Genomic DNA, 21,417 nt, shown 5'->3' with positions numbered 1-21,417 from the left:
ATTTCTCTAGTATGTTTCTATCTACATCATCACTGTAGTCTAAGCATGAACAGTAGTTTCCTAACTGATCTCTGTACATCTACTTTTGCTCTCTTTCAATTCTGTCTTGACACAGCTTCCAGATTGATCCTTTAGAATCATGCCAACCTTTCTGTCAGAAATATTCATGGCTTCTCCATGAACAGATTTGTCAGGTTCCTACAGTTTCTCTGGTCTCATTTTATAGACACTGCTCTTTTCATTCTCTGCTTTTCAGTTCTTACATGTCATACTGCTCCCTCTTGTCCAGAATCTTGGCACCTGCCCTTTCCTAGGCCTGGGGTACTTTTTTCTTCTGCCCTGCACTTCTCACCATCCTGTAGACTTTAGTTCAAACCATTCAGCAACATCTTTGGATATCCAGTTTTTGTCAGTCCTGTTCTAGGCACTATGTGAACAAATAACTGAGATAAAATACATAATAAACTTCCTCTTACAGAGTTTATAGGCTAGTGCATTTATTCTTGAACTCCATAACCCAGTCAGTTGTGAATAAAGTAAATACTTGCAACACCAAGTGTCTCATCTTTGAAGCAAGTACATTTGCCTTTCACATTTATTTGTGTGATTTTTTGACAAATTTCTGTTTTTCACAATATGCTACAGACTCCATAAGAATAGGGACTCTATTCCTCCCTCACCCCGCCATCATTGCCTCTCTAGCAGTGAACACAGTGCTTGACACATTAATAGGGATTCAATAGGCAGTTTTTGAACTGGTATCTTAATGAGTTAATTGATTAAAAAATTAAAGTTGTGACCTCTTAATTTCCTCCTCAGGACTCCATAAGATGGACTTACATTTCTTTCCATTTTTTCTGTAAATACATATACATTAATATTTGTATGGCTTTTTATTACTTACCAGCTTTGGAGTAGATAATTCTTTTAGGTCATGTAAACATGTTGTCAAAATTAAATTATGATTTCTTCAAGTTAAAAATAAAATTACACTGAATACACATTTTGGCCTTTTTTTAACCAAGAAAATTATATTAGGTTCTTCTAACTACAGAAGTTTAACAATCACTTTAGGAATTTATTACTATTAAGAATAAGATAAGAAATGACTATTAAAAGTCACATATAAATACAGAAATAATTTTTTTTTTAGAAAAATCTATTTATTTATTTATTCCTGTACTACCCACTAAACAAATTAGGTAACTTAAAACTTAAGCTTAAACAAGATCTTCAGAGTAATCAATGGTGAAGCCAGGAGTAAAATAATCAAAATTATTGCTAGTTATTGAGACCTAGTTAGTTAATTCATATTAGTAAGTCAGTTTCTATATGGTTATTATGATGTATGGAGCTTTTTTAAATCCCTTATTCCATCCTCTGTGTGACATAAAAGTTTTAGACTGCTTTGAAATGCATTGTATTACTAAAATATTTATTTTAATCTAGATTTTGTGATTCATCAGGTGATTCTGGACAAGGATTACGAATGTGGATCAAGCAGGTTTTAAATCAAGATTTAACATTCCAACACATAAAAATTATTTATCCAACAGCTCCTCCCAGGTATGCAGTAATTTATCTCACTTGTCAATATAACTCTGTGGCATAAAATATATATAAAGAGATGTGCCAGCTAGGTGTTCTTTAAGCTTAACTTTGTATTTAAGATGCTTTAATTTAGAGTACTTTGTCCCCAGAATGTATTTTTTATTGCAGTTACACTGTTGGACCAAGTTTTGCCAGGTGAGTAATTTATTCCCTTTCTGTAAAGCATTCCCTAAAGCTCTGAATTTAAACTGTGTCCCAAGCATGGCTTATGTAACTCTGCTTCCTCTTGCCCTGCAGATTGCTCAACTTTCATACTTCTCCCCTACATTCACCCCGAAAGGAAACTTAATAACTCCAACAAGTATAATCTTTCTAATAATTTAGTTAAGCCAGAGTTCATAATCTCTGGGAAAGGGTTTTATGGCATTCTTTCCACATTTAAAAGGATTATTAAGAAACAACGTTATGCTTTTTTAATCAGTAAACCAGAATAGGAAGATGGAATTGACTACTTAATAAATATTTAGGTTATATAACCTGTAGGTGTGTGCAAAAAATTCACAGTAATAAAACTGCTATAGTTTTGAGGTCAAACTGCTCTTTGTAAATATTAAATTAACATCTGCATAGTCTTTTATTCGGAACTCATGCCGTAAATCAGGGATTGGGATTTTTTTTTTTGGTTAAGTGAAATGTGTGGAGCTACGCCCCAATCTGATTTTTCTCGTAATCTGTTCTTGATTTTTTTTATTTCTTTTTCTTTTCTGTTTTTTTTTTTTAGACAGAGTCTCACTCTGTTGCCTAGGCTGGAGTGCAGTGGTGCAGTCTTGGCCCACTGCAGCCTTTGCCTCCCGAGTTCAAAGGATTCTCCTGCCTCAGCCTCCTGAATAGCTGAGAATACAGGCGTGTGACACCACGCCCAGCTAATTTTAAAGACAAGGTTTTGCCATGTTGGCTAGACTGGTCTGGAACTGTTGACCTGAGGTGATCCACTCACCTCGGCCTCCCAAAAAGTGCTGGAATTACAGGCATGAGGCACTGCGCCTGGCCTGTTCTTGACTTTTTTCTTATCAGGCATACTATGCAAATGCCTTGCTTTATATTTCCATTAACTTAGTATTAAGGAGAAATAAAACCAGAACTTCAAGGTCGTTTTTATATGTACTAATAAGAATTTACTTACTTTAATTGACAGAATTGAAAACAGGAGAACAAAATGATAATGTAAGACTGAAGACTCAAAGGAGTTATTATTTAAATGTAATTTTAGTAGAGTTTAAAAGTTTGGTGATGTAGTTAAAAGACCCAATCTCCAGAGGTTATTTTTGTGCTATAAATTGCATGTCTTTGAAAATGTCAAAAAAGCTTCTTGTTACTGATTTTTAGGATAGTTGAAGTTGGAAGGAAGAAACATAGTGGTATTTCTGCAGGGATGAAAGATAAGTTCATTTCTGCCTAAGAAATAAATGCAGTTGTCTGATTAATCATAAGACCACTGAAAACCTTATTCTAGGAATTAATATTTTTTATCTTAAGAATTTCATGTCATTACCAATTGTGATAGGAATTCTAGACAGTATTTCTCAAACTTTAGGCCAGAGATATTTCAGAAAATCCAAAAATCTCCATGTGCACTAAGCATTATTTGTGGGTGCTGTTGTGATTTAGTAAAATATGAAATCATTGGACCAGCTTCATAGTAACTTTTTGTTAAACAGTTTTATAATCAATAGCTATTTGAACAGATCATCAGACGTTTTAGACCATACTCACCAATGGAAATGTAATATGAGCTACATACAAATTTAAATTTTCTTGATACCACATTATAAAAAGGAAGAAATATGTAAAATTAATTTTAATAATATATTTTATTTAACCCAGTATATTCAAAATATTCAAAATGTAATCGGTATAAAATTATTAAAGTGATATTTTATATTTTCACACTAAATTTTTGAAAATTGGCATATTTTACATGTATGACACATCTTACTTCTGATGCTAACTAATTACACTTAAATTAAATAGTAGTAAAAATTAGGTTCCTCAAGTTGCCCTGGCTACATTTACGTGCTTCATAACCTTATGTGGTTAGGGGCTGCCATTTTCTACAGCTTAGTTTCAGAACTTAAAGAGGAGTTCCCATATACAATATATTGGGAGCCACTGTTCTAGATCAAGTCATCATTTTTACTTATGCGTACAATACTCATTGGTTTGCTCAAATTTTCACTTATTAGTAGCAAAACATAGAAGATTTCCAACACATTACTTTGAATATTAAATTATTTAATTGCAATAGAAAATGAAACTGGCATAAACAAATTTCAGAACAAACATAGTTGACTCTTGGTATATATTATAATTAGCTGATTTTTTTCCTACCTTGTGCTAGACTTAATTTTCTAGAGCAGTTTATATGATACTTACTTCCGTATCCCTACAGATACTGAGGGATACAGTATCTCTAAGCACTTAGCATAGAACCTGACAAATAGAAGATGTTTAGTGAATATCGAATAAATATCTTGCGGTATTTGCTTGTTGTTATAATTTAAAATAGTGTAATAGGAATGAGTAATTGTGGGTATTTATATATAATACTAACATTTTAATTGTGTAATAGTTTATGCATGTGTGAGGTTTTAAAAAGTGTATTTTGTTGTGGTAAATAACCTAAGAATTGTTGTTCATAAGGGGTTGCAATTACTTGTCCTAGGACTTGACCCTGTAATAGATTAATTGAGTGAGCACAAGATTATGGGCCACTTTTAACTAATGAGTCTCAAATTGAGGAGCACTGCGGTATCATTAAGCCTGTAGCTTTTAACTGGTTTCCAAACTTCAGAATGCTGTTTGATAGTATTTTATTAGAATGCTCTGGCATTCATGGTGTACTTTGCTGTTTTAAGACTTCTGACTGATGTTCCTAACACATTACCTTGTTTAGGCAAGCAGTTTGGGCATAGATTTATTGTCGTTGCTTTTGTAGCATAATATGACTTCATTTGGGGTTTTAAGGATAGTTGCTACCTTCCATCTATTATGGCAGTGTTTTTTGTGCTGCTAATAAGAGAGATTCTGGTGTCATCTACCTTGCTTGCTACCTTTCCGGTGACATCAAAAGGAGGCCTGTGATAGATACGTGCCTTCCTTAACTCTCACTCTTTTTAATGTGATTGGTACAGGATAAAAATGAATTTTAATAACCTTTTTAAAAATTTATCAAGGTTTCATGCTTTAACATGTTGCTACATACTTTCCGATATTGTCCACATTTCTGGTATTTATTCTCTCTCCTGTTTTCTTTTCTTTCACCACTTGTAAACCCATAAGTTTTTCTGTACTATGGATATTTCATTGACTATGTTATTCCTATAGGGTATAGTGAAGATGTCACTTGGCTTGTAAAATCATTCCATTGATGGCATGTAAATGATATTCAGGGTTTACCTGCCTGTTAGTTGGCCAGTTTTGTCCTAGAATGTATCTAATCTCTCATTACATGGAAGTGATGCTTACTATTATGTGGCTTTACCCAAGCCAGTATTTATAGAAATGAGTGAAAATGAAATGTATAAAAGCAGGTTAAGCTTTATTAACTTTGGTACACAATGCCAAGCATATTTCCAGAGAGGCTGTAACAATTGACAGCCTCACCAGCAGTATTCAAGATTCCCATTTGTCTCACATCCTCCTGAACACTTTCCATTGTCTTTTTAATTTTAGCCAAACCAGTAGATGTGTAATGGTATCTTTTTGTGCTTTTAATTAATATTTCTTTAATACTAATGATGTTGCACACTGTTTTATATGCTTATTGAGCATTTAAATATCCTCAAAAGAAATGCCCACTCAGATTATTTGCCCATTCTTTTATTTGGTCATCTTTTTCTATTGATTTGTTGGAGTTCTGTAGTTTTTTGGATACAGTTTATTATTGTTGTTGGATATATGAATACAAATACCTTCTCTTTGTGGTTTGCGTCTTCACATTCTTAATGACATCTTGTGGACTATGTTCTAACATGTTTCTTTAAAATTTACAGTGAAATACAAAAATTGTATGTGCATAGTTAATTTTGATAAATTATAGTACAGAGAATTTTGGCAAAATTATGCACCTATTTACCTCAATTAAGTTGGAGAATATTCTCATCACCCCAGAAAGTTTCCTCGTGCTTCTTTCAAGTCAATTCCCATCTCATGTATTATTGTTTGGATATCTATTACTATAGCATAGTTTGGCTTGTTCTTGTATTTCAGTTAAATTGAGTCATTTAATGAATGATTTAATGGAATCTTGTGTCTGGCTTCTTTTATTCAACTTGGTATTTTTGGGATTCATCTGTATGTGTGTATCAATAGTTCAATTTTTAAAATTGTAAGTAGGTATTATATAAATGTAACACAATTTGTTTATTTATCTACTGTTGTTGCATGTTTGGATCATTTCCAGTTTTGAGATCTAGTGAATAATGCTACCATAAATATTCTTGTTACAAGTCTTTTTGTGAGCATAATTTGAATTCTTATCTAGACTCTATTCCATTGGTCTGTTGGTCTAATCTTACAGTAGTACAAAATTGTTGTAATTATCACAGCTGTATAAAAAATTTTGAAACCAAGAGGTGTATGTGTTGCTCATTCTATGTCACTTGCATTTACGTGTAAATTTTAGAACCTGCTCTTCAATTTTACAAAACACCTGTTTGGATTTTGATTGAAATTGCATGGAATCTAGTTTGATTTAGAGAAAATAGATGCCTTCTAATACATACACATGGTATGTCTCACCATTTACTTAGGTCTTTATTAATTTCTCTCAGAGGCAATTTGGAGTTTTTAGTGTAGAAGTCTTTTGCTAAATTTATTTACAAGTATTCTGTTTCTTCATGTTATTGTAAATGGAATTTTAAAAAATTTAATTTTCAAATTGTTGCTAGTACAGAGAAATAAATTTTAATTTTTTATTTTGTCCTTGTATCCTGCTATCTTTCTAAATTCACTTATTTCTAGTACTTATTTAGTATATTCCTTATGAATTTTGTGTATGCATTTTATTTCATTGTCTTGCTTTTTTGAACTTGTTTGAACTTCTAGTACAATGTTAAATAGAAGTGAGTACTTCCTTCCTGTGTAATCTTAGAGGGGAAGTGTTCAGTATTTCACTGTTAAGTGTGATGTTAGTTCTAGGGTTTTTTTGTATATATGCCTTTTTTTAATATCGAGGACATTTCTTTGCCTAATTAGCTGAGAGGTTTCTTTGTGAATTTATCAAATGCTTTTCTGTGTCCTTTGAAATAGTCATGGTTTTTATTTTTCATTTTGTTAACACAGTGAATTACATTAATGGATTTCCAAGTCTTAAACCAGCATTACATTCCTGGGATAAACCCTTTTGTAATGTATTATCCTTTTTATATGTACCTAAATTTGTTTTGCTAATACTTTGGTAAAGAATTTTATGTCTGTGTTCATGAGGAATATTGTTCTGTGATTTTCTTTAATAACCTTTGAAAAACTTTATCATCAGGGTTATGCTAGTATCTTAAAAGCATTGGGAAGGATTCCCTTCTCTGTGTCTGAGTTTATGTTATTTCTTCCTTAAATATTTGATAAAATTCACTATTGAAATTACCTGGACCTGAGATTTCCTTGTATGAAGGTTTTGATAATGAATTCAATTTCTTTCATAGAACCAGGATATTCAGATTTTATATTTATTTTTAGGCCAGTTTTGATAATTTGTGTTTCTCATGAAATTTGTATCTTTTTTCTGATTTGTCAAATTTATTGACACAAAGATGTTCATGATATTTCCTTTTAATGCTTTTATGATGTGTTGATAACTTTTATTTCATTACTGGTAATAATTTGTATATTTTCTCTTTTTTTTCATGGTTCATCTTACCAAGAGGTTGCCAATTTTATTAATCTTTTATAGAACCAGCTTTGGCTTTCTTATTTTCTCTCTTATTTGCTTTGTATTTCATTTATATCTATTCTTATATTTCTTATTTTCTTCTATTTACATTAAATCTATACATTTCTCACTAATCATTACTTTAGCTAAGTTCCACTAATTTTTTTCTCTCTTTTTATTTATGTTGAAATGTTTTCAAATCTTCATGGTCCCATTGCTGTACTTGTATAACAGACCACCCCAAATAATAATAGTTTTGTTATGTTCACAAATTTTGTGGGCTAAGAATTCAGAAGGGGGACAGTGGTTATGACTTGATCTGGGGCCTCTCCTGTGGGAAAACTCGAAGACTGGTGATGACTCGTCATGTGATTGCTAGGAACTGGAATCATCTGAAGGCTCACTCACATATATGGCATAATGCTGGATATTAACTGGGACCTTCCTTTGGTCTTATTAATGTAACACCTATGTGAGACCTCACCATATAGTGTCTTGGGCTTCCTGGCAGCATGGAGGCTGGATTCCAAGAGCAAGTGTCTAAAGAGAACCAGACCTAAAGACCTAGTGTTAACAGTAACATAGTACTCTTCCCTCGTTAGTTAAAAGACTGCTTAGAATCAAGCAGAGAAAACATAGACTTCTGTTTCTTAATGAAATGTGAGACAGAGTTACACTGTAAGAAGGGCATGTGGGATAGAAGGTATTATTCTGGCCAGTTACGGAAAATATAGTTCTGGGACCTATATAACCCCATGGGACCTAAATAACCCTTAAGTTCTGGGTCCTAAATAACCCATGAGTTATTTAGAAACATGTTGTTTCCAAATATTTGGAGCTATTCTAGATATTCTTATTACTGTTGATGTTTAGTTTCATTTCATTATTGTTAGAGAAAATATCCTGTATGATTTTCTTCTTTTGATACTCATTGGGACCTTTTTATGGCTTTGCATATGGTCTATCTTGGTGACTGTTAACTGTGCATTTCTGTGTGTTGTGTTCTATAAATGTTAATGGTTCAAGGTATTTGAAAGCATTACACCAACTGTATATGCTTAGTGATTATTTTGCTAAGTTGTTCTATTAGTTACCAAGGGATGGGTATTAAAATCTCTAGCTATGATTGTAGATTGGTCTGTTTCTCCCTTTAGTTCTGTCAGTTTTCTCTTTATGTATTTTTAGGCTATATTATTAGGTGCATATTCATGTAGTAGTATTGTCTTTTTTATGGCTACTTTTATCTATAAAATGTTCCTTTTTAATTTGTGGTAATACTCTGAAGTGTACTGTGTTTAATAAAAATATAGTATACCTCAGCTTCCCTATGCTTACTGTTTACATGGCACTTCATTTTTCATCCTTTTACTTTCTTTTGATTAGAGCTGTACAATATGTCTTTTTCCATTCTTTTGCTTTTAACCTACCTATATCATTGTATTTAAAGTGGATTTCTTATAGACAACACATAGTTGGGGTTGGTTTTCATCTTTAACCAAACTGACAATTTGTCTTCTAAGTGATTTGTTTAAGCAATTTACATTTAATGTAACAATTAATATGCTTGAATTTAGGTCTACTCCTTTTCATTCCTCTGTCCCTTTTACACTTTCTATTGAATTATTTGTTTTTTAATACACCATTTTACTTTATTTTTTTTTCTGATTGCCATAGGGATTATGATATACATAGCAAAGCTTTTTTACCTACTTAGATTTCTTTGTTGTTGTTTTTTTTCCTTGTAACTATATAGGTCCCTTTATCCTCATCTTGTGTATGTTATAGCTTTCATATGTATTTCATCTGCATACATTGAAAACTGTACCAAACAAGGTTGTAATTTTTGTTTTCAACAGTCAACCATATTTTAAAGAGCTTAAGAGGAGAACAATAGTTTATTGTATATTCTCAGTTGTGGTCTATTACAGCATATAAGTGTGTTTTGATTAAATTGTGAATTACCATTTTGATTATAAGGTATCCCTTTTCCTCAACTATGTTTAATAGATGTTTTAAATCAGCTAAGGTAGGGGCATATTCAGTAAAAGTCAGCAGTTTGCTGTGTTGATTTAGATGGAAAATACTGCTTTTTTTTTTCACTGTGGTAATTTGGACTCTTTAATTGAAGTGCCCAATAAAGATTTTTATTTCTATGACATGCTTTAGCTATATTTACAATTAGAGATTTTCTTAGTTTGTGTTTATTATTAGAATTTCCATTTAAAAATAATTTTTAACAAGCCATTTATGATTTATATGATAATATAGTTTCTGTTGGTGTTTTAAAAAATTCTAAAAGTAATAAGATTTGCATAGTGCCTATACTTTTGGATTCACTGTTTTTCCACACAAAGTCCGTGTTTGTATTTTTCAGTAAATATGTATTCTAAAATAAACTAGGCACTTTTTATTTAGGCATAGTAAACAATGAATTCCTCTTTACTCCATCACTTAGGATTCCTATCTGAAGCATGATAGTAGGAGAGCCCTCTCCTGATAACAGTAGATCTGTACTACAAGTATGCTAGTAAGGAACCCTACTAAAAACAGCTATTTTGAAGAAATAATGTACTTCTTTGGTAAGTATTAGATATGTTTAAATACGTACTAGTATGGAAAAGTTTTCTTAGATATGTTTTTTAAAAAAAGAAACAAAAATGGACTGTTTTCTACAAATCACAGTGTAGATTTTATAAGAGTTAAAGTCAAAATATGTTCAAAGCAAAAATAAAATAATTTTAGACATTGTTATTTCTAGCTGGCACAAATTATTCCCAAGTGACACAAATGATTACTGAAATTGATTCAGCAAATATTTAGCATCTATTCTATGTCAGGCTTTGTTCTTAGCACTGGGGCTGTATCTGTGGAAAGGATAAAGTCCCTGCTCTCAGTGAGCTCATGTAGAGACAGAAAATAAAAGGGAAATTAAATGTAATAATTTCAAATAGTGATAAATGGTATTAAGACTGGGGATAGAGAGTATATGTGTGTGTTGCAGGGTAAAAGGGAGGTATACTTTCAGTTGGAGAGTCAAAGAAGCTCCCCTGAGAAGGTGACACTTGAGCTGAGACCTAAATGAACAGTCAGAGCCCACCATGCAGAAATGTTGCAAAGAGCCCTCTAAGTAGTGGGGATATCAGATGCAAAGCCACTCAACTAATAATAACTTGTCCTATTTGAAGAAAAGGAAGTGACAAATGTGACTGGAACCTAGTGAATGGTGGGAGAGAGAAGTGGCATGAAATGAGGATAAAGAGGAAGACTGGTGCCAATTTGTTAACTTAAAGGTTATGAATGAACTTTCGATTTTATGACTTTAAGGCAACACAGATCAAAAACAACTTGGTATCAAGCTGAATGTCAACAATTTTTTTTTTAACCTTGGACATTTTATTCTAGCTTAATATTTTACCAATGTGTAATGGGTTGATTGATTGATTAACTTAGGAACCACACAGATGTTCTTTGCCAAACATATTTATTTATTGTGGTAATGTCTGAGGAGTTTTATACCAGCTAATAAAGTGATTTATTTGAGGAAGAAGGTGAATGAGTATAACATCTGTGATAGTTTTTAGCTGTTTAAAAAACAAACTTTTATATTTTATTTAAATGTTATTCTAATATTTTAGGAGATTTATACATTCTTGGTTATGCTTTCTTAGCAAGAAAGTTCTAAATTATTTTTGTCTCGTTAAATTTTCTCAATCACTCCGTTTGAACAGAATTTGAATTTTCTTAGCTACCATATTAGTAAAATACGTACATTGGGATTCTACCTCTACTGAGCATCTATCTCTAAGGCATTGTCAAAGAAAAAAGTTAAGTGAATGCCACTTTTTTCCATTAATGGCTGAGTTCCCAGAATGATTCACATTTTAGCCTATGATATCATCCTTATTTAAGTATTTAGACAGACAAATAAACACAGAAATAGCAGAGTAAAATGAAAAGAGAAGTAGAACAATTCAGAAGGGTAATAGGCTCATTTGAATTTTAAAGTGAGTGTTGTATTTTTGATATTTTGATTTAGAACTTCACTGTGATTTTAGTGACAGTTTGACTGCAATTTGAGGTTTCATTTTGTCTGACAATGACTATTTGGAAAGCACCTACTCTCATTTTCAGAGTAATGAAAATGAGTAACTCAAAACTAGTTAAGAAGCTAGTTTTGAGAAGGGATTCTGGGAGGAGGAAGGTTTAAATGCTTTCTGCCTTCTCTCCCCTTCTGATTCCAATTTATCTACCTTTCTAGAGCCACACAGCTTCTGGGGTCAGAAGGCATATGGGGTTGTGGGATAATTTATGCTGTGTTGGAGTCCTAGTATAGAGTTGGTGCAAGATTTTATCTTTTCTGCACCAGTTGAGAGCCTAGATAAAGAGCAATGGAGGAAAAGCTCAGTCTGCAAAAATCTGCCCGCCTCATAGGTTTATGTCATAAAATGTAATTCTCAGACAATAATGCAATATTAATTAGAATTCCAAAAGGATTTTTTAAGGATAATTATTTGAAAGTAGTTTAAAGTTTACTAAATTTTTTGATAAATTTATTGGATAATCAAGAACAATAGATGCCTGAGAATAGCTAGGACAAGTATGAAAACACAGACTAGAGTAATGATGGTAAGGAGAGGGGAACTTACCTTACACAACTTCAAAATATTCTCTAAAACCACTATAATATGATTAATGTTATATACTAACTCAATAACTAACTTAATAGATACTAACTTAATAGAAACTAACTTAATAGATAAATAGATTAGTGGAACAAAATAGAGCCTTTCTCAACTAAAGCTCTTCAGCTGAATCACAAGACATAGAAAATTATTTGAGTGACTGTTCCCCCGTCCACTGCATGTACGATACAGAACTAGAACCATTCTATATGTATTAGAGGGAAGTCAGTTCGTTATATATAGCATATGTCTTAGGGCTTACTTCTCTCACAGAAATCAGGGTTAGAGAGAAGACCAGATAATGCAGAACTATAAAATATATGGCAAAGATAAAATTTCACTGTTTGCTGAGAAGGGTGTCTTCCTCCTTCCCTCCCTTTCTCTCTCCTTTTAATAGCGCAAGCACAACTGACTATCCTATGGGATAAAATGAATTTGAATCCTTAGGTTACTCCATGTATGAAATTCCCCCAAAATTCAAGGCTTAGGTGTAAAAATGAAAACAAAAATCTTAAAAGGAAATCTGGGCTTCTATAAAAAAAAAGTATGGATTGGCAGGAGCTTCTTAAGCAAATCTGGAGACCCAGAAATTTAAATTTTTTTAAAAAAGACATTATATCAAATGTAGAGTCTTTTATCCAGTAAAAAAAAAAAAAAAAAAAAAACCTTCAGTACATAATAACATAATATCAATATTCAAAATAGACTTGGAAGAAAATACCTGAAATAAATGTAGCAAATGTTTGTCAATAATAGACAAAGTACTCTTTTAAACAAGAAAAAAAATTGAAATGACAATAGGAAAAAATAATAGCAAATGACATCAGTCAGCAGTTCCACTTATGTGGAGTTTTAGAACAGGCAAAAGAAATCAATATTGATAGACTCACTCAGTAGTTGCCTGGGAAGGTTACAGGAGTTGCTTGTGAAGGGGCATGATGGAATTTTCCAAGGAAAATGAATGTTCTGTATCATTGTGGAGATGGTGGTTGCATTGTAAAAAGTAATTGAACTATACACCTAAAATGTGTGTAGTTCAATATAGTTTATATATGTAAATTATACCTCAATAAAGTTGGTTTTAAAACTTCAATTGATACTCTTAAATGGTAACATTTTAATGTATGTCAGCACCTACTGCTATTACTGCTGTGGGCAAAAGGATATTTTCCTACCTTTCCTGTAGAAAGGTAAATTTTTACAACTTTTATGGAAGCAACTTTGAGACATCTGTTAAGACAAAAATTGTACCTTTTAATCCAACCTGTTTCTTGACTCTTTTCTGTAGGAATAAAAGTTCCAGTAGATAAAAACATATATACATATGTTTAATGAAGCATTGTTCTTAGTGGCTAAAAGCTGGGTGCCAAATTAATTCCCATTATTAGGGGAATGGCTGATTAAATTGCAGAATATCCTTATCATAGGATATAATACAGCCATTAAAAGGATAAGTTAGAACTGTAACTGATGAAAGGATTTCCATGAGATATTGTTGAAGGAAAAAAGCATGATGCACATAATAGAATCAGACAGATTATTTTTGAAAAGAAATAGTGCGCCAAGAAATAGCCTGTAAATATGCATATTTTAATGTGTAAGAATAACATTGAAGGATATATTTCAGATCATTTACACAGTTTACCGAATGTAAAGGACAAGATGTATGAGGGAGTTGGAGAGAAGAGGAGGAATGTAGAGATGGGTAAAAAATGAATAAGATTTACATGAAAAACATCTAAACAATGTGTATATATATATAATCTCTTATTTAAAAAATTTTATGTATCTGCATAAACTTAGGGAAAACATATAAGTTTTTATGTACTGACTTTCAGAGGTATTCATCATATCCATTTAAATTTTAGAAAATGTGTTACAAAGTAATGTTTATATGATTCTATTTGAGTAAATAAAAGATCCGCTGTATATGAATTTCTGTTAAAATTTTAGTCAGTCCAACTTTCTTGTTTCCAGGTTTTTTTTTTAGTTTCTCTGGGAAACTTTCCAAATATAACCTTGACGTTCAAGCTCCTTAAGTGGATGTCCATTTATTTTGGGGTGGTATGATCAATATTGAAAAATGGTGTAATTCTGTTCCCTTCCAGCACCACCCACTGGTCCTAAAGATTGTATGTATCCCAAGGCCAATGACAATTGAATATTTCTAGCTCCTTGAATATGCTGAGGTTCTACTTGGGTTTTTCACTAGAGAAGAAGTACAAAAGCACGTTCAGGTCTCACCTGTTGTCTTTTAGCTGTCTATTTTTGTTTTTCAATTTAGCTGCACATTTCATGCTTTTACTTTACTAACTTTGGTGGGTGACAGTATACAGCTAAATTTGAGATGGCAAAGTAGAGGAGGTATTGGTGTGGAAAGAATCCTGTGTCTGGGTTCATCAAAGGGAAATATTACTTGTCATTGGTTTAGAGTTCTTTCAAATTACTATAGGCACTTTTGTCACTGGCTATGTTTTCTTTGGCACTCTGTTTCTCATCATTACGTGAGGAGAAAGCAGGGCATGCCAAGGGATAAGCATTATCTTCTGTGCAACTCTTCTGTTTTTCATATTTGGAAAACATTTGTTCTCTGTGTTTATCTAATACATCCCCCATCCCTCTCTGTGTTTACCCACAGAAATCTCTAAGGTTTTTTTTTGGTTCCCCTTTCATTTACATCTACCAGCATAATAGTTGAATACAGGACCCCCTTTACTCCATTACAGTTTGGAATATCTTGATGGTGTGTGTGCCTGTGCACGTATGTGTGTGTATTTTTTTTTAGCCAACATAGTATCCCAGAGCATGAATATACAATGAATGGATTAAGATTCACTGGTACTGTAACTGTTCTACCTCTTAAAAGATAGAGGGAGTAGGTAAAGATGATATGAACTGGCATTAGTAAATTTTAATGGATTAAATATAAGTATAGGATAGTTAATACAATATATATGAGAGTAGTTTTAATATGCATTTAACTTATAAAACTTAGAGGAAATTGAAATCATTTATTCAAAACACTAATATTTTGGTAATTAAAGCATCCATTTTCATATTCCCTTTTCCTTTCTTTTTTTTTGGGGGGGCGGTTGTTAAACAGATCATATACTCCTATGAAAGGTGGAATCTCCAATGTATGGTTTGACAGATTTAAAATAACCAATGACTGCCCAGAACACCTTGAATCAATTGATGTCATGTGTCAAGTGCTTACTGATTTGATTGATGAAGTAAAAAGTGGCATCAAGAAGAACAGGATATTAATAGGTAAGACCTTTAAATGTTGGTAATTTATAGCTGTTCACTTTTGTCTAATTCTATACATCAAATCTTACTTGGAACATTATTTAGAAGCACTTGTATATCATTCGATGCAGTCATAGTTTCAGATAAACTGTACATATTGAGGATTTCAAAGATATTAGAATTATAAACAGCAGCACATGAAACTTTAATTGATTTTCTTTTTGAATAATAATGGATTTTGAGAGTCTTGTGGCAGTTAAAATTTTTCTTCTAGTTTAATTTTCAGTTAAGAGATTATTCATTTCAATTTTTAAAACATTCTACTTCAGTTACTTATTTAAACTTATGAATATAAGTTTAAACATCTATTGCCATTATTAAGATATACAGTCAAAATATACCATTAAATTTATGAAAATTAAAATCTTCAGAGTTAATCTCACAAGAATAAAGTATTTATAAATTTTCGTTAAACTGTCTTTAGCAAGCCCTGTTCCTAAGGGAATATAAGTAGCTTTATATAAGCTCTTTATTCTGCTTAATACCTTTTTCTGTTTCTGTACTTAGCATATACATAAATTATTAAAATCTCTTTTTCTAATACATACAAAAGTGAGATGGGGCATGTAGACTATGAATGGTACACGACATATTTTGGTGAAAGGGTTTTATTTCCAAATGTAACTATTTAACTTACAATGAGTTGTATTTAATGATGGAATTAAAAAGCAAATTAAGTATCTCCATTATGTTCTAAATAACATTAAAATGCACATTGAAATTCTTTATAGATGGGATTTGGGTAAACTAATGAACTTTCTTTGTGTTTATTGAAGTACTGAACTGTCTGTTGAGTCATGAGAGACAACATGATATAATGGATAAAATCCATTCTATTCTGTCTTGGCATTAGTTTCCACTTTGTTGAAAGCAGCGTGGCCTCTAGCATGATAACATCACCTTTCTGGTCCTTAGTTTCCTCATTATGTTTAACTCTATATTTCTGTGTTTCCATGTTTAACGTTGATGTTTAACTCTAATAGAGATAAACATGGAGCATTATGGGAGGACTAGGAAGAGCATAGGGAAGGGATGCCCATCTTAGTCTAGGGGATTATGAAGTAGTTAGAATTCCAAACATGTGAATCATGTATCGTTCAGTCGTCATTCAATCTTTAGTAAGTATTTTTTAAGTCCCCACTATGTGCCACGCAGTATTATAGATGTTCACAGGGACATGCAGATAAATAAAACAAGATCTATCTGCCTTACATATTTCTTACAACCTGAAAGGGCCAATGAGATTCTTAAAGTGGTAACTATAATGCCAGCCAGGCTGTGATGAGTGCTGTAATGTGGTATAATAGCTTTTCAAAGCCAGTGATAGTGTATATTTCTTTTTATTTCCCAGAACCTATCACAATGCCTGGCACAGAGCAAATACTCAGGAAATCTATAATGAATAACATTACTCAATCAGTAAATTGTCAGTTAGTACTATAGCAATTCAGAGGAAGAAGTAGTCACATGCATTTGGGGCTATAAGAGAAAGATTTAATAGAAAGATGGCAGTGGCATTTAAGATGCAGTGGCATTTAAGATGCACAAGTTATTAAAATTTTAACTATTACAGTGTAGAAGTCTAGGTATAGGGAATGATTTGTACAGTAAAATAGAAGTGGACAAAGTAATGATTTTTGTTTTTGTCTGTCTGGACAGTAGTTGGCTGTAACAAAGTTTGTGTCTAACTAGAAAGTACCTGTTGACTCAGATAGCCACAGTAAGAGACTAGAACATGATGGCATAATGGTGACAAAAATGAGTTCAAATCTACAGTCCATCACTTCCTAGTTGGCTCACCACTTATTACCTACACTTAATTTTTGCTACCTAATCTGTAAAATGGAAATAGTAATATAATATCTGTTTACTGAGAGATGAACAAAATATTTGGTTTCTTCTAGACTCTCAGTAAATACTCTGTTCAGTTTTTAATCCTTTATTTTGTAGGTATAATAACATGTAATAATTGGTAAAGGATCATTAAATAATGTCTTAAAGTCATAAGAATTGTACTTTGAAAAACTGATTTGGCAGAAGGGGTAAGTAAAAGGATGAGAAGTCTGACATGGAGAAACCAGTATAATATAATGAAAGTCTGAAGTGGTGTGGTGGCAATAGGAAAGGAAAAGATCAGGATGAGAAATTGCTTTAAAAAATAAAAGTACAGTCTTCATAAGCAAAAAAAAAATAGATAAAAGGAGAAAATACTCTGAGTAGTACTCTTAATGAGTGTGTATTGAAGAGTTTATCACACTGAATGGTAACTGCTGTCCATTTGTCTCTTGTCCCATCCTCTCTCTTCCTTTCCCAGCTCCATTACTTTATCTAGTTCATCTTTGAGTACTAGAAATATTATGGATTTTCTGCAGTATATTACATTTTAAAAAATCCTAGTACAACAAAATCAAATCTTTTAAAAATTTTAATTTTATTTTAAGTTCCAGGATACATGTGCAGGAAATGCAGGTTTGTTACATAGGTAAACATGTGTCATGGTGTTTTGCTATACCTATCAACCTGTCACCTAGGTATTAAGACCTGTATTCATTAGCTGTTTATCCTGATGCTCTCCCTCTCACCGCCTCCCTGACAGGCCCCAGTGTGTGTTGTTTGCCTCTCTGTGTCCATGTGTTCTCATGGTTCAGCTTCCAACATGCAGTGTTTGGTTTTCTGTTCCTGTGTTAGTTTGCTGAGGATAATGGCTTCCAGCTCTATCCTTGTCCCTGCAAAAGACATGATCTTGTTCCTTTTTATGGCTGCATAGTATTCTATGGTGTACATGTACCACATTTTCTTTACCCAGTCTATCACTGATGGGCATTTGGATTGATTCCATGTCTGCTATTGTGAATAGTGCTGCAATGGACATATGTGTGCATGTATCTTTATAATAGAATGATTTATATTCCTTTGGGTGTATACCCAGTAATGAAATTGCTGGGTCAGATGGTATTTCCGGTTCTAGGTCTTTGAGGAATTGCCACACTGTCTTCCACAATGCTTGAACTAATTAACATTTTCACCAACAGTGTAAAAGTGTTCCTGTTTCTCCATAGCCTCGCCAGCATATTAAAAATTCAAGAATTCAAAAATTCTTGAATTTTTAATAATTGCCACTCTGACTGGTATGAGATGGCATCTCATTGTGATTTTGATTTGCATCTCTCTAATGATAAGTGATGTTGAGCTTTTTTTCATTTTTTTTATATGTTTTTTCATATGCTGCATAAGTGTATTCTTTTGAGAAATGTCTGAAGAGTCATTTATGACAAACCCACAGCCAATATCATACTGAATAGACAAAAGCTGGAAGCAGTCCCCTTGAAATCCAGCTCAAGACAAGGATGCTCTCTCTCACCACTTCTATTCAACATAGTATTGGGAGTTCTGGCCGGGGCAATCAGGCAAGAAAAAGAAATAAAAAGTGTATTCAAATAGGAAGAGAAGAAGTCAAACTGTATCTATTTGCAAATGACATGATCCAATATCTAGAAAACTCCATTGTTTCAGCCCCAAAGCTTCTTAAGTGGATAAGCAACTAAAGCAAAGTTTCAGGATACAAAATCAATATGCAGAAATCACAGGCATTCCTATACACCAACAATAGGCAAGCAGAGAGCTAAATCATGAATGAACTCCCATACACAATTGCTACAAAGAGAATAAAATACTTAGGAATACAAAGGACCTCCTCAAGGAGAACTACAAACCACTACTCAAGGAAATAAGAGAGGACATAAACAAATGGAGAAACATTCTCTGCTCATGGATAGGAAGAATCAGTATCATGAAAATGGCCGTAATGCCTGAAGTAATTTATAGATTCAATGCTATGCCCATTAAACTACCATTGACATTCTTCACAGAATTAGAAAAAACTACTTTAAAATTGGAACCAAAAAAGAGCCCATATGGCCAAGATAGTCCTAAGCAAAAAGGACAAAGGTGAAGGCATCATGCTACCCAACTTCAAACTATACTACAAGGCTACGGTAACCAAAACAGCATGGTACTGGTACAAAAACAGACACATAGACCAATGGAACAGAATAGAGATCTCAGAAATAAGACCTCACATCTACAACCATCTGATCTTCAACAAATCTGACAAAAACAAGCAGTAGGGGAAGGATTCCCTATTTAATAAATGGTGCTGGGTAAACTGGCTAGCCATATGCAGAAAATTGAAACTGGACCCGTTACTTACACCTTATACAAAAACTAACTCAAGATGGATTAAAGACTGAAATGTAAAACCCAAAATTACAAAAACCCTAGAAGTAAATCTAGGCAATACCATTCACAACATAGACACGGGCAAAGATTTTATGATGAAAATTTCAAAAGCAATCGCAACAAAAGCAGAAGTTGACAGATGGTATCTAATTAAACTAAAGCACTTCTGCACAGCAAAAGAAGCTATCATCAGAGTGAACAGACAGCCTACAGAATGGGAGAAAATTTTTGCGATCTATCCTTCTGACAAAGGTCTAATATCCAGAATCTACGAGGAACTTAAACAAATTTACAAGAAAAAAAAAACATTAAAAAGTGGGCAAAGTACATGAACAGACACTTCTCAAAGCAGAAACAAATCTTAAATGAAGTTAAACACACACATAAAAACAGTAGCAGGAGAGGTTACCTGTTTGAGCACCTATATTTTCTTAGAGGGAATCATGTCTTACCAGCCAGATTGCCCATAAACCTCAAAAAAGGTCACCTGGGAGAAAAATACAACACAAGACTTGATTTTGCAATGTCTGTAAGCCCCCCCAGACCCCAAACTTGGGGCTCACTGAATGAAGATAATTTGTTTTTCCATTTTCTTCTTGAGAAAAAGATGATTTTTAAAAATCAGTGCCTTTGATATCTTTTCAAAGTCCGACAATGTGATTGATTAAATCAAGTCTCTTGTTGAATTTTTCTAATGCTCCAGGGTAGTTTTCTGATTGACAGCATATACAGAAATATTTCAAAGTTCATTGTAGAAAAGCTGGCAGAAATGACCAGTCAATTATAGGCACCAAAAAAGAAAAAAAGCTATTATTAAAAACTCAAAGTAGAATAGCTTATACTTATAATATATGCATATATGTACATATTATATATGCTATATATAAAATCCAGTTTTCATGGGTGATATAAAAAAATCAGAAATAATTGTTTTTAAAGTATAGTTTAGCATTACAATTTTAACAAAAAATTTACAGTAATTAAGATTCTGTCATGATTACACATTTGATATATTTTTTCTCATAATGGAAATGAAATTACATAAAAGTTATTAAACATTTAGAAAATAAATTTAACATTCACTTAAATATCTATTGCTGTTTCTTTTGGGTTCTTCCAGAATAATTTTTTCTTATTCTTTACCTTAATTTTTAAGGGTATTCAAGAAGATATCCATGTTTATAAAATCTAAGTTGACCATTTCTCCCCTTTTCATTCTAATGTATGAGTTTACAGCCCAGAAATAGGTTACTAAAGCTATGTTTTAATATTATGTGAATGCACAAAAGATGGTAAGTAAAATTAGAAGTGAACTAATTTCAGACATTTCTTATGATATAGTTGGTTAAGTTGAAAAAAAGCTACATACATTTTTCCTGGTTCCCATATCCCACCAACACAAACTTGAGCTTTTCATCAAATACAGAGGTTGTTCTGTTTGTGTTTTTAAATGCATTTGTCTACTTACACATGACATATAACTATTCAAAGTATATATATCATAATATATGTGGCAACCAGAAGGTCTATACGTGAACATATGAATGATGATTTAATTAAGCAGTTCTCTTCCCCATTTATTTCTCGATACCAAGTAGTATGTGTACTCCAAAGTATGGTCATTCAGTGAAAAAAAGTATTTAGTATTTCTTTCTGTTAATGAGTTGGAGGTACTAATATATGTATGTGAGTCCCTCAATTACCCTG

At 32.5% G+C, this 21,417-nt stretch overlaps 1 protein-coding gene across 5 annotated transcripts in view; it reads left to right on the top strand.

Moving 5' to 3' along the window:
- LYPLAL1 (lysophospholipase like 1) overlaps positions 1–21,417 on the top strand; it is a 38,753-nt gene that overhangs the window by 3,876 nt on the left and 13,460 nt on the right. For 2 of the 5 annotated variants that reach the window (XM_054436971.2, XM_054436989.2), the window contains exons 2-4: positions 1,467–1,566; positions 1,720–1,746; positions 15,266–15,432. In XM_054436971.2, coding sequence (XP_054292946.1) covers positions 1,467–1,566; positions 1,720–1,746; positions 15,266–15,432 — 294 coding nt within the window. The remainder of the gene's footprint in view (positions 1–1,466; positions 1,567–1,719; positions 1,747–15,265; positions 15,433–21,417) is intronic. The other 3 variants (XM_063672061.1, XM_054436980.2, XM_063672065.1) reach the window with 3 other exon arrangements.

This window comes from Pongo pygmaeus, chromosome 1 (assembly GCF_028885625.2).
Source record: "Pongo pygmaeus isolate AG05252 chromosome 1, NHGRI_mPonPyg2-v2.0_pri, whole genome shotgun sequence".
NCBI lineage: Eukaryota > Metazoa > Chordata > Mammalia > Primates > Hominidae > Pongo > Pongo pygmaeus.
The sequence above is the reverse complement of the archived record's forward strand: the minus strand, read 5'-3'. Positions and strand labels throughout refer to the sequence as shown.